Here is a 17919-nt window from a genome sequence, read left to right as displayed (position 1 = left end):
AGAGCCTCTGCTGCACTGTCTCTAGGTGACACTATTCCCTTTATAGTGCCCGCATCCCTCCATAAAACAGACACTCATTACTGACTAACTGGAGCTCGGCCCGGGTTGCCGAGGACAGAGAGGATTTGTGGGTGACATTAGCGGAGGAGTCCGTGTTTCGGCATATTAAACAGACAAAGACAGTGGCCACAGTGCAGATCGTCTACCGTGTCTTGGTGGTAACAGCAATAATGGCACAACTGTACACTGCTTGATGTACTTGGTAGATGCTTGTTTAATTAGTGCAGGGTCATTTTAAGGGTCAAACCTAGCTTCTTTCTAGCTCTAATACACCTGGGAAATCATTGACACATTACGTTATACATTAAGACTATTGTGAGCTGAATAATATGACGGTTCAGTGGTTGCAGTTGGTAGTATAGACTACTCCCATGATAAAAACTACAGACCAGCCTTGGTTTTAGGGACATTTTAGGGACATTGTGTGGAAAACAGTGAAAAAAAGCTTCTATGATTTGGGCTGTTTATTGGCAATAACCTGGCGATATGATATCTATCAAGATACAAGGATTATGATTCAATATGTTACAATTCAATATGAGGACTGCATTGGGGGTTAAATCATGAGGTGCTGAATTTCCTATAAAATGAAATCATAAAACAACTGAGCACAGCTGCTGTACGAACATCAAATTTTGTTTTACTTAAATGTAGAGTAATGTTTTGATTAGTCTATTATAACAAACCATAACTGAATTCAAATGAATTGCAATAAATAACACTGATCTCTGATAGAAATGATAAACTAAGCCACTAAGCACTTTCTCCCCCTCCCCTCCCTCTTTTTCTCTCTTCCTGTCTTTCCAAAAGAGCCCCCTAGCTGGAGCCATGCAGTCCTTCAGAGAGCGGAGTGGTTTCCATGGCAACCAGCACTGCTACCAGCAGGAACCCCATGAATTATCACGCCTTGAGAGTTACAGACATCATCACGGCCAGACCAGACAGGGCTACGAGGCGCACTCTCTGGCTGTTGCAGGGATGCAAACAGCGGGCGAAGGATCTAAAGACTGTTACGGCCAGCAGACTTACCCCACCTATAGCAGCAGCTCAGCCCAGACCAAGAAACCCTACAGAGGAGGCAAGGCACCGAGCCAGCACCTGCAATCTGGCTACAGCAGCCATATGAGTTCTGGATACTCGGCTCAGTACGTGAGCGAGGGACACTTGCAGAAGTGGGATGAGTCGGCGCAAATGTCACAGTATGAGCAGGACATAGTGGGCCGTCTCGAGCCTGGGGCCAGCGGGTCATCGCAGTACCTCGAGCAAAACATGCTAAGCATTTCTCAAAGTCAGTGCCATCTCCCCTCCCAATCCTCTGCCCCAGTCTATACAAGCTCCCATCAACAAGGCCACCCTCCCAATCCTACCCCTCCATCTCCTTTGATGTACCCACAAAGCCACCTTCACTTTCCCCAGCACTCCCAAGCACCCTCCTCCACCTCATCGTCCTACATGGAGAAATGCAATCCAATTCCTCATGGCTACAAAAGTGGCTACGGAATGCCTCCTAATGCCCAGTACTCAAGGCAGCTGGCCAACCATAGCAGTCTAAAGCAGAGTGGATACAGACCACAGAACAGCTATGGCTACCAGCAGCCCCCTTCAAGAACAGGATTTGAACAACAGACTTCCCTTCAAGGAATGTCAGGTACACCAGAGAACCTTCAGAAGTTCCAACATTACAATCAGCCTCAACAGAATTACTGCATCACAGACATTTCCGTAAGGTCACCCGAGCAGTACTACCAGAATTGCAGTCCAAGCTCCAGCCATTCACCTGCACGATCTGTGGGCAGGTCTCCTTCGTATAGTTCCACTCCTTCCCCCTTAATGCCGAATCCTGATTCGTTCCAATATGGCCAGCAAATAAATCCCACAGCTTCTGCCTCTTCTTCAAATTTGCAAGACCACAGCATGCTAATGCCTCCGCACACCCACCCATCTCCCAGTGTGAACCACCAATCTCAGAGCTACTCGAGCTCTATGAAAGAACGTTTCTCTGAGAAGCTTTTGTCCAACCCGAGCTTGTGGAGCCTCAATGCTCTGACATCTCAGGTAGAAAACATCTCGAATAATGTCCAGCAGTTATTGCTGTCAGAGGCTCTAATGGCCAACAAAAAAGGTAGCAAACGAAACCCACCAAAAAAAGGAGATGAATATAGAGGACAATTAAGACCAATGGAGGAGTCTTCATGTCCTGAAAACCAACATGGTGGTCCTCCCCACACTGATGCTTTTGGCAACAGATCCATGCCAGGTGAGATACAAGAAGGAGGCTACTCCAGCAGCACTGAAGACCAGATGGAAAGGAGCTACTACTACTTTGGCCAGAGCAAAGGGCCAGCACAGGCCTCAGCACATTCCCAGTTGAGCCTAGACACAGTATCTACCTGCTCGCTGAACTCAGCAGATGACATGTCCGTCAGATCAGGTGACTCAGTTCGGAGTCTGCAGAGTGCAACCTCCGAGGATAATCTTAGCTGTGACCCTAGAGTGCAGAGAGTGCCGTTTGGAGAAGAACAGAATAATTCTCTTAGGAGCATAAGAGATGAGAGGTCTCCCATTAGTGTAACAGCCCCAAGCCCTATGAAGCAAGAGAGCAATTCTCCACTAGATGTAAAGCAAGCTGAGAGTACTCTAAAGGAGAACTTTGAGGAATCTGCCTGGACTGAGAGGATGGCAGAAGAAAAGGAAATTGAAAAGAGAAAGCTGTCCATAGAGCATGAATGCAAAGGAGAAGTCATGGAGTCGACTGAGAAGCAACAGGAGTGGTTGAAGGAGGAGAAATGCCCCTCCCTTTTTCATAAGTTAAATAAAGCCGTGTCAGAGGAAGGCTACTCTTATGAAACAGATGACAATGTTTATCAGGAACTGAAGAGCAAATACGAAGTAGAGGAAGGAGATTTTGGTGAAAAGGGCCAAGGCCATTCAGACACCAGCTGCACAGGAAATCAGGATTCAGAAATGAAAACTGAAATGTTTAAATCAGAACCACAGCCTAATGTTGAAGACACTGTAACATCACCAGCTTTTTCAAGAGATGACCAAGAGTCAGATCAATACTTACCTGAGAAAGAGGAAAACTCAGACACACCCCAACTTACGTCTCAGGCTTCAGAAGAGTCTTCAGAAGAGGGGGTGTCAGTCACTGAGAGCCTGAATGACTCCTTTGAGCAGGAGCAGCCTGTCTCATCTCATCTAGATACTGAGTTGAGAGAGGAGAAGGGGAATCTGACACCCACTGAAGAGGTGGTTAATAATACAGCAAAACCAGAGGAGTCCTCTGCAGAAGACTGTAATATGCCAGGGGAGGCAGCAGATGGACCACTAGACAACACCGAAACTACAGAGACCAATGCCCAAGACAAGGTCCTCAGAAGCAGTGAAAGGAGGTCAGCCATTTGTGACATTACACCTCAGTCTCACTCTGTCAAGACTGGCTTCTCAGCGCTCAATGAGAAAACAACACCTCAGACTCAGGCGAGGGATCACATCGATCGCAGCGATGCGAAGGTGCTGGAGCCTGATTCTCCTCAGTTGCCAGGCAAGTCAATATTACACTCTGCACCATCTTGGGCTGATACTCCACCATCCCCACAGAAAGGAGATGAGGATATAGAGCCAGGTATAAGCTGCCCCTGTGCAGTAACACCATCAGCAAAGCCAGAGCCAGTGGCTCCATCTTCGCATCCAAGACTACTGGGCAGAAAGCATGCAAGAGGCAGAAGAAGAATAATCCATTCAAATGCAGGGATCAGGAGGCAGCCAAGTGTAGAGGGAGATGGAGTCCCACCATCTCCTCAAAAGCCCAGTTTGCCCACAAGTAATAGTGCTGTCTTCCCTGATCAGATGGAAGCTGCTCAGCTAGACATTAGCAGTCAAACGCCAAAACTTCTGCCAGATGGTTTACCATCCCGGATGTGTACTCGCTCTTTCGGGTCACAGAGTACCCCAAAGGTTTCCTCTCCAGAAAGAAAAAAACCAGCTCTAAAACCTACTTCAAAACCTGTCCCGAAAGCAGGGCCAAAGCCAGGACCAAAGCCTGGCCCAAAGACCGTTCCAAAACCTGGCACAAAGGCTTCAATAAAACTAGCTCCAAAACCAGTTTTTAAACCTGCTCCAAAAACAGTCTCAAAGTCAAGTTCAAAATCTGGCCCAAAGCCTAGTTTAAAGCCTGGACCCAAACCTAGCTCAAAATCTGTAGCAAAATTAGGCCCAAAGCCTGGGGCTGTTCCAAATGTAAAACCTGGTCCAAAGCCTTGTGCCAAAGTTCCAGCAGCAATACCTGCTTTGAAGAGTAGTCCAAAGCCTGGCACAAAGGCTACAGAAGGAATTGTTCCTAAAGGCCCTGGTCGACCCAGAGGGGTCAAATCTAAGATAAAAACATTAATACATGAACATCCAGACAATGTGCAGACTGTTACAGAACATATTATAAAAGACACAAATTTCACCAGTGATACAACTGAACAACAAGACAACACAGCTGTCACTGTGTCTGCAGTGGGTGGTACTACTTTGGACACCTCTGCTGGAAGCACCGTTGGTGCCACTCTGGAATCTTCTGTAGAAAGCACTTCTGTTAAACCTTCAGCAAACGATCAAAAGTCCATGGTATTGAGATCCCGGAAACAAACACTAATAAAATTAACAGAAGACAAGGAAAAAGAAAAAGAGGCCTGTACTGAGACATCATCACTGAAACTCCCTGAGACACAAATACAGGAAAAACAGACTGCAGCTCAGCCATGTGACAACCAAACATCAAACCATGAGGATGTCTGCACAGATTTGCAGAGTCAACCTAATATGTCTGTTTCAGTAAAACGAAAATCTAGTTTACAGACTTCAGAGCCTTCAGTGAAGAAAAAGAAAGGTGTCAAAGCTGGGAAAAAAACAAAAACACTTGATCCAACTTTAAAAACTGCAGTAGTTGCTGTCAAAGGTACTAGGGGGAGGCGAAAACGAGTACATCAAGCGGAACCATCCGAGTGCAGCATTCTGACCAAAGATAACACTTCCCCTGAAGATATCAGTGACACACCATGTGTGCCTCCTCAGTGTCCTACTAAAACAAAATATCTACCACCAAGGAAAGGCAGAGGACTAAAATATGAAGCTATGGTTCAGAAAATCACATCTCCAGCATCCAAAAAACAGCCTCTAACTATCCAAACAGATACTCTACCAGAAGAATCAGCATTAAAGACTGCACCAGAACCACAGGTAACAGAGAAGAGAGAGACAGTAAATACCCTAGAGGTGACACCAGTGGAAAGTAACAACACAGTTAGCACTGAGGACACCCCAGACACAGCAGGCATCCAGACTCCTAAGAAGAAGAGGAGAAAGTGGGCTACTGTTGAGTGCACTGACACACCGGATGTGGCACTAGAGACTGGGAGTCTTATTATCAACACACCAAGGCTAGCCAAACAGAGAGCCATCAAAAATAACCATGAAATGCATCTAAAGCAACGAAAGAAGAGGAGGAAAGATGTTGAGCTAGCGAACAGTGTGCCAATTGTTGAACAGCTTGAGCAGACTGAAACTGATGTACCTCCCGCTCCCCAACCAGCTTCACCCTTACCAACACCCCCACCTCCAGAACCACTAACCCCACCACCCTCCTCTCTCTTAGCAGACTCTGTTGAGAAGACTGAGAGTGAACAGCCTCCCACGGAAATTCCTCCTTTAATCATCAAACCCAAAAGAGGTAGAAAACCATCGCTTAAGAAGAAACAGGAGAAGGCCTTAAGTCAATGCCCAGTAAAGGAAGAAGGTCAAAAGGTCAAAAAAAAGCCTGGGCCTAAAAAAAAGACCCAAGCAGATACTAACGTCATCAAAGTCACTGTAAAGGCCCACAAGCTCAAGACCAAATGCAAAAAGGAGAGTATTCCTACTGTAAAGGCAAAGTTGTCAGATTTTTTGACACCACCAGAAAGTGAAGGCAAAAGCTCTTTTAAACCGTATGTACGCATTGACAGCTCCAGAGAATTTACTTCTCTTTGCACAATTGTAAACAGGCCAGAGGAAGAGCAGCTGCTCGCTCAGGCAAAAAAAAAGAGCTCAATGAAAATTAAAAATCCAGTCACATTTACCAAGGCAAAACCAGACTCTACAGTAATGCTCCAGGGGCCCTTAGTTAACAAAAGCCTAACTGACAGGTGTCTAGTATGCTGCCTGTGTGGAAAGCCAGCAAATTACAGAGAGCTCGGGGACTTATGTGGCCCGTACTACCCTGCGGATAGCATACCGCGAAAAACACTGTCTTTAATGCACCAGGAGGACTTGAGGCAAAACCGAAACACAGACAAAGACATGGCTACCAGCTGCAGCACAGAGCAGATCAACACTCCGAGGAAAGACGGAGCAAAGGATCCGCTTCAAGAAGGGACGAGTGAAGGAGATTGCGGACAGCCGAGAAGAGAAAGAAGGGCACAACTTAGAACTCGTCTTGGCTTGCGGATGAGGTTCAGAAGACTGCAGCTGTTGCAGGGGACAACTGGTGGAGCAGCTCCCTCTGCTGGCGAGGAGGGCAGTGACTCTGCTCTGCAGAGGTTGCAACAGGACGCTGAGGCTAAGGAGCACTGGGCACATGAAGCCTGTGCTGTCTGGACCAGTGGTGTGATCCTGGTCTCAGGCAAAGTTTATGGACTGAGGGAAGCTGCACAGGACTCCACGGTCACTGTAAGTAAATGTATATTTACTTTTTCCCGTTATAAGGGCACATTAAGGGGCAGTATCTCAGACAGGGATTTAGTCTAGTCTTGAATTGCACAGACTTTTAAAGGCATTGTATTGAAAATTTTGTCTGTGGCTAGGCCTAATGCCTGTCGAATGTACCTTTAGATTTTTTTTCCTTCTCTGCCACACCCACTTTAACTGTAGGTAAGTAAGGCATTGTCAAAGAGCTGGGCCTTGTACTAATATCATTCATGTTATTAATGATCATCTGCTAGAGAAAAAGTTTAAGGGGATTTTTTGCTTTACCACTGAACAATGATCTTTGAGGAAAGAAGCTAATTGATTAGTTTGAACAGAGCAAGACAGGGGTTCTCTAAGACTTGAAATCTCAGCAGCGAATCATACCAGCAGACACAGGACAACACAATAAATCACATGTAATACCAAACCGAGCAGTGGTAGGACATTTAGCCAAAGTAGTTCTCAATAGCAGTAATTAACATACAGCTCCGGGAAAAATAAGAGACCACTTAAAAATGATGAGTTTATTTTATTTTAGCAAATCGAAAACCTCTGGAATATAAACAAGAGGAAGATGGATGACCACAAACCATCAAACCAAGTTGAACTGCTTGCATTTTTGCACCAGGAGTCTCAAAAGGTTATCCAAAATCAGTGTGTAAGACTAGTGGAGGAGAACATGCCAAGATGCATGAAAACTGATTAAAAACCAGGGTTATTTCACCAAATATTGATTACTGAACTCCTAAAACTTAAAACTTTATGAATATGAACTTGTTTTCTTTGCATTATTTAAGGTCTGAAAGCTCTGCAACTTTTTTGTTATTTCAGCCATTTCTCATTTTCTGCAAATTAATGCTCTAAATGACAATATTCTTATTTGGAATTTGGGAGAAATGTTGGGAGAAATTGTCTGTAGTTTATAGAATAAAAGAACAATGGTAATTTTACTCAAACATATACCTATAAATAACAAAATCAGATAAATTTATTCAGAAACTGAAGTGGTTTCTTATTTTTTCCAGAGTTGTATAGAAATACAACAGGGACGGTATACATCTTTGTATTAGACAACTATACAATGTATTAAAACATTCCTCTCTCCCAAGGACAACAAGTTTGAGACTTTACCATCAGCAAACAAAGCCTGCGAGAGCATAATTGGCCACGCTTTCTCTAACATTATAATTCTGGATGGCATATACTGTACATCTGTTGGCTGATGTAGCAGAGCTGGGAATTTGGCATTATCCTCTGAGTGTGTTTGCTCCCTAGTCATTTTTCATTGTAGTGGTAGTAGTAGTATGTGGTTTCTGACTTCACATTGATTGGAGGAGACCTTGTGAGTGGGTGGGTTTACTGTCTCAGGCAAAGAATTGGGTACAAATTAAAAAAAGAAATTGTTCCTATGTCTTGACAGAAATGTTCTAAGTGCCAGAGTGAGGGAGCCTCCATCAGATGCCAATGGAAGAACTGCACTCACACGTACCATTACGTCTGCGCCAAAGAGTCAGGTATGTGTAAACTGCACGTAAGCCCTGTAGCTCTATATACAGGGGTTGGACAATGAAACTGAAACACCTGGTTTTAGACCACAATCATTTATTGTCCCGACGGACAGTTCTGGTGGAAACAGGAGAGTTGAGGTGCACATTGAATTCTGTCGTGATTTGAGCAGCCGTGGTTTTATGTTTTTTGAATACAATCCATGTTAGCACCCGAACATCCCTTTCAGACAGCTTCCTCTTACAGCATCCACAGTTAATCCTGTTGGATGTGGTTTGTCCTTCTTGGTGGTATGCTGACATTACCCTGGATACCGTGGCTCTTGATACATCACAAAGACTTGCTGTCTTGGTCACAGATGCACCAGCAAGACGTGCACCAACAATTCTTCTATTTTGAACTCTGGTATTTCACACATAATGTTGTGTGCATTGCAATACTTTGAGCAAAACTGTGCTCTTACCCTGCTAACTGAACCTTCACGCTCTGCTCTTACTGGTGCAATAATGTGCAATTAATGAAGATTGGTCACCAGGCTGCTCCAATTTAGCCATGAAACCTCCCACACTAAAATGACAGGTGTTTCAGTTTCATTTTCCAACCCCTGTATCTATACATTTACCAGTGACTAGGCGCCCTGCATGGCAAGTAAATGCCATAATCTCATCCTACCACTATCACCTCAGGGACTAGCCATCTTCTACGCATATCTATTGACGTAAGTCAGAAGATGAAAAGAGGAGATGGGTTCCATCCTGTGATTGCAACCCTGATGACTGACTCCTGTCTTTGATTCATTACCTTCTCTCTCTCTCCTCCTCCTCTCAGGCTGCATATTCGAAGAGGACACATTCTCGATAAAATGTCCAAAACACAAGGTAAGCCACAGAGCCTGTTCCCGAACATTAAAGGACATCTTTGATCTCAGCGACATCCCTATTATGCCTTGTACTTCAGTGCCCTTGCTGGAACATTTGCCGACCTCCCTAACAATGGGGCTGAATGGAGGTGTGCTGCACAGTCGCTCATCAGCTCCATCTCCCAGGGCAACAGACGAGCCTAGCAAGGAGCTCACCCTTATCTGTCTCTTATTGACTGCCCATCTCTCCAGCCATGGTCATGCTAGCACAGTGGATGCTAATTAGGTGCTCTCTGCTCTCAGCTTCCTGACTACTATTATCCCCCACAAGACTGAATTAGCATTAGAGCTCTACTGTTAGAGACTTGTAGGGTAAGGTAAGGATGCATGGCTGGCTGGAGATCTTTTCTCTTTGAAAAGAATGCACTCGTATAGCTCACGTATAGATTGTTTAGCGCATTTAAGCATGTGGGGTGTAGGTAAAGTATAGCGTTACATAATCTCAGGAGGAAAAGAAGAACAGTCTTAATGTATGAAACTACATTTGGCTGGATATTTGGTCACTAGTGGCCTTGTAATAACCCTCATATCTTTAGTAACTTTGCTAAACAATATGGAGAAAATATTTTGGAACAAACATATTGGAGTTACAGTTACTACTGTCAAGGTAAGGTTTTCTAAAAGATTTTGGAACTATTGCTGTAATGACTTGATAGCTTTCAACATGCAACAAGAGCATTAATGAGGTCCTACTCTCCTTACTAATGTTCACCAACCTCATCCCCAACTTCCCAAACTATCCCAAATGCCATTATTCCAGAAAGCACAGTTCCACTGCTCCACAGCTCAATGCTGGGGCCTATTTACTTTTTTTTAGCCCAAACCTGTCTTCTTTAGCTTGGTAATGAACAGTAAATCAGTGACTTTTTACCTGCAATTAAAGTACAGCTGAGTATATTTGGCAATAAATCCCAAGTAATTCAAGTTCCTGTTTTTGAATACTAAAAAAACTTGGAGTAGTTTGCTTAAAACAGCTTTTTCTGCCATTTGAATTTCTGGACAAAGTCTGCTGCCAAAGTCAACGGTTATGTTCGCTCCATCCCTCGTCTCTCCAAGGGCTCATAAAACCAACTTCACTTCAGCTAATAAAGTAATGGAATGGCCCTTAAGATGGAGTCTGGGATTCCCTCGAGGTCAAATACAGAGGATAAGTGAACGAGGGCATGGAAGGACCAGTATTTAACACATGGTGGGGTCTCACTGCTTTAGTGTCCTTGCCCCTCAGTGGAGAAATAAGCTTCCTTTTAAACTCCACACTCCCTTATTTCCCTCTAAAATGGTCTGAAGACCAGATTAACTTTCTGCACTAATTGTTGCATGTAGTATGAGTGTTTTACTGTGTTTTTAAACTAGAGCTAGCTGTGTTGTGACTCTTGATTTGATTGGACGCTCTTGGAAGTACTATGTTCTAGTGCTTTGCATTAGTGTAGCTTCCAGTTTTCCAAGTTTCCCATGTAATGTCAGTAGGGCTCTCCGTGTTAACAGTGCAACAGGCCGTTAGATTTTTTACATCTATTTAGAAATTCTGCACATACAAAAGAGTCCACTTGAAAATAATGATTTTTTTTTTGTTTGTTTTACCAAATTAAAAGCCTCTGGAATATAATCTAGAGGAAGATGGATGATCACAAGCCAACAAATCAAACTGAACTGCTTGAATTTTTGCACCAGGAGTGGCATAAAGTTATCCAAAAGCAGTGTGTAAGACTGGTGGAGGAGAACATGCCAAGATGCATAAAAACTGTGATTAAAAACCAGGATTATTCCACCAAATATTGGTTTCTGAACTTATAAACTTTATTAATATGAACTTATATTCTTTGCTCTGAATCTTTTTTTGTTATTTTTTATTGTCAAATTAATGCTCTAAATGACAATATTTATATTTGGAATTTGGGAGGAATTAGAGTAAAACTACAATGTTCATTTTACTCAAACATAAACCTATAAATCAGTGAAACTGATTCAGAAACTACAGTAGTCTCTTCACAGAGCTGTTTGTTTTGAACTCATACACAGTCCAGTCAGAATATTATGACCACTTCTTGTCATCTTATCAGCACCCAACACAAGTCGTGTAGCAACAAATAAGCTACTGTATCTCTCTCTCTACATCTACAATAAGTGGCTTGGTACAGTAGGTACAGTGTCCAACAGAATCTATTACAGTGGCCAATGAGTGGATGGAGTGTTTAAAAACTCCAGCAGCACTGCTGTGTCTGATTCATTCATTCAGCAACAACACATATACTAACACACCACATCTACATCAGATCCACCACCCATATTGTACTGTAGCTGCCCTGCGGTGGACATGTGGGGTCATGCACATTGAGGAACAGGGTGAATAGTGGATAATAAAGCATGCAGAGAAAAGTAATAGACCTACAAATACTACTAAATCTGCAATGTAGCCGAATTGCTCTTGACAGAGAGTGTAGAAACTTGTATAGAAAGTCATGGTCATATTATTCTGACCAGACTTTGCATTTTAAAATGAAGGAAGAAATATCAACCTCTCAGACTTGGCTTTAGACTTTAGAATCAGACTCTAAACTAAATACTTCATGACTCAGACATGGACTCAAATTTGACCTGGAAACTTGAGAAGGTGATTTGACTACAAGACACACAAGGGATACACACACACACCACCTAGAGGTCAGTGGTTTGTACTACAATGAAGAGTGTGTAGGGGAGGGTGAGAGACAGAGAAAGAGAGAGAAAGAGAGAGAGAGAGTACAGGGGTACAGCAGTAGCTGACAGGCAGTGAGAGGAAACCTGGCAACAGATCAAAATGCCCTGCCATTGCTTTTTCCCCTCCTACGTCAAAAGACAGTGGGGGAAGATCGAGAGAAAGAGAGAGAGTTCAGTACAAGCTGAACATACATCGACTCTGGGATCTAAAGGCTTTAGGTCTCAGCGATGCCAATTTGCTGTTTTTAATGAAAGCAAGCAGTAGGGGGTTCCACCCCCATGCAGGTCTCCCAGGAAATATCCTCATCTTGTTCTTCTTCATTTTCTCCACGCCTGCACAAGCACAGGAAGCTGTTTTTTTTTCTGGGGGTGGGGGGGGGATCTAGGCTCACGTGGCAGGGGAGCATGAGTGCAGCCCTGCATTGCTCCAGCCAGTGCTCGCTTTAGGCTGGGCCAAAGGGGGGGAAAGAATAGGCGAGGAGAGAGTAATGCAACTAGGTCTTCAGCACTCCTCCCACCTGCACATGCTCTTAAAACTGGGAGTACTTCAATAAAGGCAATGGTTATATAATACAGTATATATTTTTACTGTGTTTATACTCATCATCGAACATATTGAGAGTTGCAGACAGAAAGAAGTATCGGATTGTTATGCTGTTCAGAAGAGAGATAAAGGTTACCAGGTATAAAGGCAATATATATTGAGCTACACATTAAGAAGTTAAGAAGAGGGTTAAAACACCAGTTGAAAAGTTTAACTTGCGAGTTATAACATGTTGCATGGGTCAATTTGCTTCTGACAAACTAAACAAAATATCACTCTCGAGATTTTATTTTTTTCCTTTTTAAAATTTTTTTTTTTATCGTTTCTAATTCACAGTGGTCAACGGAAAAGTTTAACCCCTGATTATTATTAGATAAACCCAGAGTTTGTCTTTTAGCATAGCTAGCTAACTCTCCTGCTCTCCTTCTTCCTCGCCCCCCTGCTCCATCTTTGGTTTCTGAAGCAGGCTAAAGCATAGCTAGCTAACTTTCCCGTTCCACCTTAAACAGTGCAACAGATGAAAGTGATAGTTACATTATTTTTATGAACACTTTTTTCATAACATGCATAAAAAAGTTGCTAATAGTTTGTCTCAGTAGCTAGATAGAGTAGATAGCTAGTTAGCTAACTTTCCGGTTCCACCTTAAATGTTGCAACAGACGTCAGAGGCTGCAGCATTTAAGGTTGAACAAAAAAATAAAATAAAAGCGGATAAAATTTAAGCTTCCCATCACAGGGAAATTAATGAATGGGCAATAATAATTCATTGCTGCACCATCTGCCCACTTTCTAAAATTAACTAGTTAATCAGCAGATAGGTTGCTGAACTTTAGCAGTCCACTGCTAAAACCTAGCTGTTTCTGTATCGGGTGCATAAAGGGTTGTCTCGATTCTTATCCAGATGATTTTACTCCTTCCCCTTATTTGTAACTTTGTTCTAAGTAGAAGGAATACACACAAAAAATCCAAATAAAAATATTGTCATTTAGAGCATTTATTTGCAAAAATTGAGAAATGATTCAAATAAAAATGATGCAGAGCTTTCAGACCTCAAATAATGCAACAGAAACAATTTTATATTTATAAAGTTTTAAAAGTTCAGAAATCAGTATTTGGTGGAATTACCCTGGCTTTTGATCAGTTTTCATGCATCTTGGCATGTTCTCCTCCACCAGTCTTACACACTGCTTTTGGATAACTTTATGCCTTTACTCCTGGTGCAGAAATTCAAGCAGTTCAGTTTGGCTTGATGGCTTGTGATCATCCATCTTCCTCTTGATTACATTCCATAGGTTTTTAATTTGGTAAAATCAAAGAAAATCATAATTTTAAGTGGTCTCTTATTTTTTCCAGAGCTGGAGATGCCCTGTTGTGGTCCTGTAGGGTCCTGACCATTGATGAACAGGGTGAAAGGTGAATGATAAATAATGCAAAGAAAAGAAAAAACTACAGTCCTTCAGTGTATATTATCTATTATGAGTCTCTTCTCCTTGGTCAGGGTCTAGGCACCAAAAAATCTATTGGCACAAGGCAGGAATACCCTCTTGACAGTGGGCCAGTCCATCGCAGGGTTTGAGTGATAAAAGTGATAGAACTTTTTTATTTTTAACTCTAGGGAACACTTTTAGAGATGTTAAGAGAAGCAAGGGCTGTTCTCAGACTGCAGTGAGATACAGGGGGGCTGAGAGATTCTGGTGGTTAACCAGGGGGGGGATCAGTGGTGTGAGAGAGAGAGAGGGGAAGCAAAGGCAAGGCCGAAAAAAAAAGAAACAGTGCAGAAAGAAGAAGAGGAAGGAAAAAAGCTCCACGCCAACACAATTAGGGGTAGACCTGCTGGGTGCTGGAGGAAGCTGGAGAGAGGCAGCTGCATCGAACTGCTTGCTACAGCCTTCACACCAGCACTGTGAGGCTACTGCCTCAGCATGGGCAATTAGAGAGCCCACACCAGCCTGCTGATGCAGAGACACACACACACACACACACACACACACACACACTCACACACACACACACACAGTCGTTCTCTTACCTCTTTTATGGAGACAGTACAGCTGCACATAATAGAGCTTTGATTTATATACAGCATATGGAGATGTGAGTTGTGCAACCAGCACTGTGAGCTGCAGAAAATGCATATTCAGCTATTCCGCAAAAGAATGCACGAACAGTAACGACATAGTTTACTTTGTTACATAACTTCAGTAGGGCTGGAGAATATCTCTATTTTTTTCTAAATTTGTGTCACCTTTTATTTCTACATGTCTATGATTGGAGTATTTATTTTAATCCGAAAATCTTTTCACATTTTGTCACCTTAAAACCACAAGCTTAAATGTATTTGATATTTGAAATTGTATTTGTATTAAGATTTTAAGTGACATAGTTTTCAAAATCTGAATTAAAAAGCTGAAAAGTGTGAGGTGCACCAGTTTACTCTAAAATCCAGATCTCTGAGTCCAGCTGTGTGTGATTTGATCTAAGTATAAATTCACCTGTTCTGTGAAGGCTTCTGTGGTTTGTTCCCAAAGAGCACTGTCCAATCAATCATGCAAAAATGAACGAAAAAATATTCTACAACTGTTTTTACAAACCTACCAAGACTCCAAATATGCCAAAGTCCACCCAAACTGACCACACTAATCACAGATTTAATTGATCTTGGCATGTTCTCCTCCACCAGTCTTACACACTGCTTTTGGATAACTTTATGCCTTCACTCCTGGTGCAAAAATTCAAGCAGTTCAGTTTGGTTTGATGGCTTGTGATCATCCATCTTCCTCTTGATTATATTCCAGAGCTTTTCAATTTGTTTATAGCAATACAACTCATAATTTTTAAGTGGTTTCTTATTTGTTTTCAGAGCTGTAGATAACCAACATTTCTACTTATTTAAGGTAATGACGTCTAGACTATACTAGATGTATCAATTAGGGTGTTTCTAATAAAGTGCCATTTTTGCTTGTGTCCTTTGCCTGCCAGCATTCACTCACTCCCTCCTTCTGTCCATCTGCTTCTGTTTTCCAGGCGGCGTAATGTAAAAGCTGTAAATCACCGAAGCTGCGGAATGTCACCTGTGCAGTGCTGCAAAGGACAAGCATCAATCAGCTCTTATGGCACTGGACATCACCACAGGCTAACTCACTGGGCTCACTGGAACTGAAACTGGGGCTTCGGCTGAAGCACAATGGTACTGTAGCAATACAGAGAGATCTGAGATAGGATCAGATCAGATATGATCAGATCAGATCGGATTGGATTGGAATGGACCATCTACGCTCTTACTGTAGGCGCCTGGCACCCATCTCTGCACCCAAACCCTCTTTTAAAAGCCCCAAGCCCTAAGCCCTGAGCCCTGAGGCAACCACTGCCCCTCCCCCCAACCCCTTCCATCTCTACCCTTCCTTCAGCACCACAGCCTGGACAGCTCCTCTTTCTCTTTCTGAGACTCCGAAAGGGAAAAATAGAGGAGCAGAAATGGAAAGCTTCTTCTGAAAAAACGAGAAAAAAAATTACAAACAAAGAAAAAAAAACCTTGAATGTGCCATTCTTTCCTTTGATTTCTTTCTTTCTGTTTCCCCTTAAATCTTTCTTTTCTGGAACGGATGCTATCAGCCGGGGACACCTGGAGGCGGATTTGGCCGGCCGCCCTCTCCGAGGGCCCAAAGCCCCGCCGCTGTTTGGCACACAGACGCGTACGCCTGCCTGTTTTCCAAGCGCATTTGGATTCAAAGATGTCATGCATCAAGCAACCCACTGGATGTATTTCAATGTATGCTTAAGTGTTATTAAGAAAAAAAGAAAAAGTAAAAAAAAAAAAAACACAAAAAAAAGAGAGAAAAAGAAAATTGTACATGGCGTGCTATACAGGTCTAAATATTCTCATATCTGGAAAAAAAAATGAAGAAATATAAACATATTATTTTAATATAATGCTCTTCCAAGATGTATTTTGATGTGCGTTTCTCAACACATGGCAGCACTTAGGCCACATCTGTCCAGCGAGCGCAGTGTTCCTCCTCCAGAGGTCTTCTCTTCAACGCCCATTTATGTCCATCCATCCATCCCTCCATTCATTCACTGCAGCAGTATGTATGTATGTGTACAGATCTGCTGTGATCCGCTAGAGATTAACAAGAGAAAAAAAGAGATAGCGAAACAAGAGATGGCCTTCGTGGTAAACTGGAGTGTGGCCTGTATTTCACAGCTCGTGACTCACTTTGAACAAAGAATTTGAATCGCAAAGACCCGAAGACCTGAAACCGGAAGGAGGACAGTTACTTCACTAAGAACAGTGTGTTTTTCCATGTCTGCAACTTTGTGTGCTGTATGTGACACGACCAATATGGTAGACACCACGTAATTACGTACACACTCATTACACAGTGTAACACATCAAGCATCACTACACTACGCCACTCAGTTCACTACAGTAAGTACTACAGTATATAAAGGTGACGGAACCATCCTGTTAAATTATTCTTATGATTCTTAATTCCGAGTAATTGTGTATATAAGTATTTGCTGCTGTTTAACTGTAAGATGTGATGTACTATTATAATTGTGTATAGTATTTCTTAGAGATGTTTATTTTCTATAAAAAAGAAGAAAACAAGACGATTATGTTATTGCATATAAAACATTATTAAAAACAAACCAATTCGAATGGACTTTTTTTTCCCAGAATTGTATTTCTCCACATGAACCGTAAGAGCTGTTGCCATGTTTTACGAGCTGTTTGGAAATGTTTCCTTTTATTTCTATTCTTTTTTTTTTTATATTTTATTTGTACTGCTGCCATCAAATATACTGGATATGTGAACGTCCACAGCTGTCTTTTGCCGTTGAGATCAAAATCTCCCTTTGTGTTCTCTTCGTGTGCTGTTGTTGGGAGTGAAACAAAGCAATCCAGAGCTATTATCCTCAGAGGATGTCTACAGGACAAAAGAGCCCAAATTATATTTAAAAGCAAACAGAGACGCAGCACAGCGCTCTTCCTTTTATTTCCCCGTGCTTGTACTGGAGCTCGTACAATAAACATAAACAATAAGCGTTATTTACTCTGGCGTGAGCTGGCCTGTAGCGTAATAGCTGCGGTGAAATGTTCTCTACGGCATGAAACAGTCATTCAATAAAGGGCGAAGTTGCTAACTGGAGGAAAGGTCAGTGGGTTTTACCAGTAGGTTGGTTTTCACCAGTAAATCTTTAGTTTAGAGTTAAAAAATGAGTTGAATTAATCACAACGGAATTTAATCTAAGATTAAATCTTAGATAATCTCACATTCTCTAGATTTTGTGTGAATTTAAGCTTTTAATAATGCGTATCTAATCTCTTGAGACCCGGCATCCTCATATAGGGATATTACATTTCTGCTTCTCTGCAACATCATACTTTACTTTTAAACCTTGACCATTTGACCTCTTATGGAGACACTGCCTATCTATTATCTAGTGTCCAATGACAGCATTACACTTTATTGGTTAAATA

The 17919-nt window shown here is 42.4% G+C and overlaps 1 protein-coding gene across 2 annotated transcripts in view; it reads left to right on the top strand.

Annotated features, from left to right (window-relative positions):
• Nucleotides 1-17694, top strand: part of LOC103025970 (retinoic acid-induced protein 1) — an 84538-nt gene extending 66844 nt beyond the window's left edge. Inside the window, exons 2-6 of one of the 2 annotated variants that reach the window (XM_049467987.1) lie at nt 871-6750; nt 8189-8282; nt 9103-9152; nt 13788-13847; nt 15459-17694. In XM_049467987.1, coding sequence (XP_049323944.1) covers nt 889-6750; nt 8189-8282; nt 9103-9152; nt 13788-13817 — 6036 coding nt within the window. In that variant the 5' untranslated portion in view covers nt 871-888 and the 3' untranslated portion in view covers nt 13818-13847; nt 15459-17694. The remainder of the gene's footprint in view (nt 1-870; nt 6751-8188; nt 8283-9102; nt 9153-13787; nt 13848-15458) is intronic. The other variant, XM_022673318.2, reaches the window with a different exon arrangement.
• The last annotated feature ends 225 nt before the right edge of the window (nt 17695-17919 follow it).

The sequence above is a fragment of the Astyanax mexicanus genome, chromosome 19 (assembly GCF_023375975.1).
Source record: "Astyanax mexicanus isolate ESR-SI-001 chromosome 19, AstMex3_surface, whole genome shotgun sequence".
In the NCBI taxonomy this organism is placed as follows: domain Eukaryota; kingdom Metazoa; phylum Chordata; class Actinopteri; order Characiformes; family Acestrorhamphidae; genus Astyanax; species Astyanax mexicanus.
The sequence above is the reverse complement of the archived record's forward strand: the minus strand, read 5'-3'. Positions and strand labels throughout refer to the sequence as shown.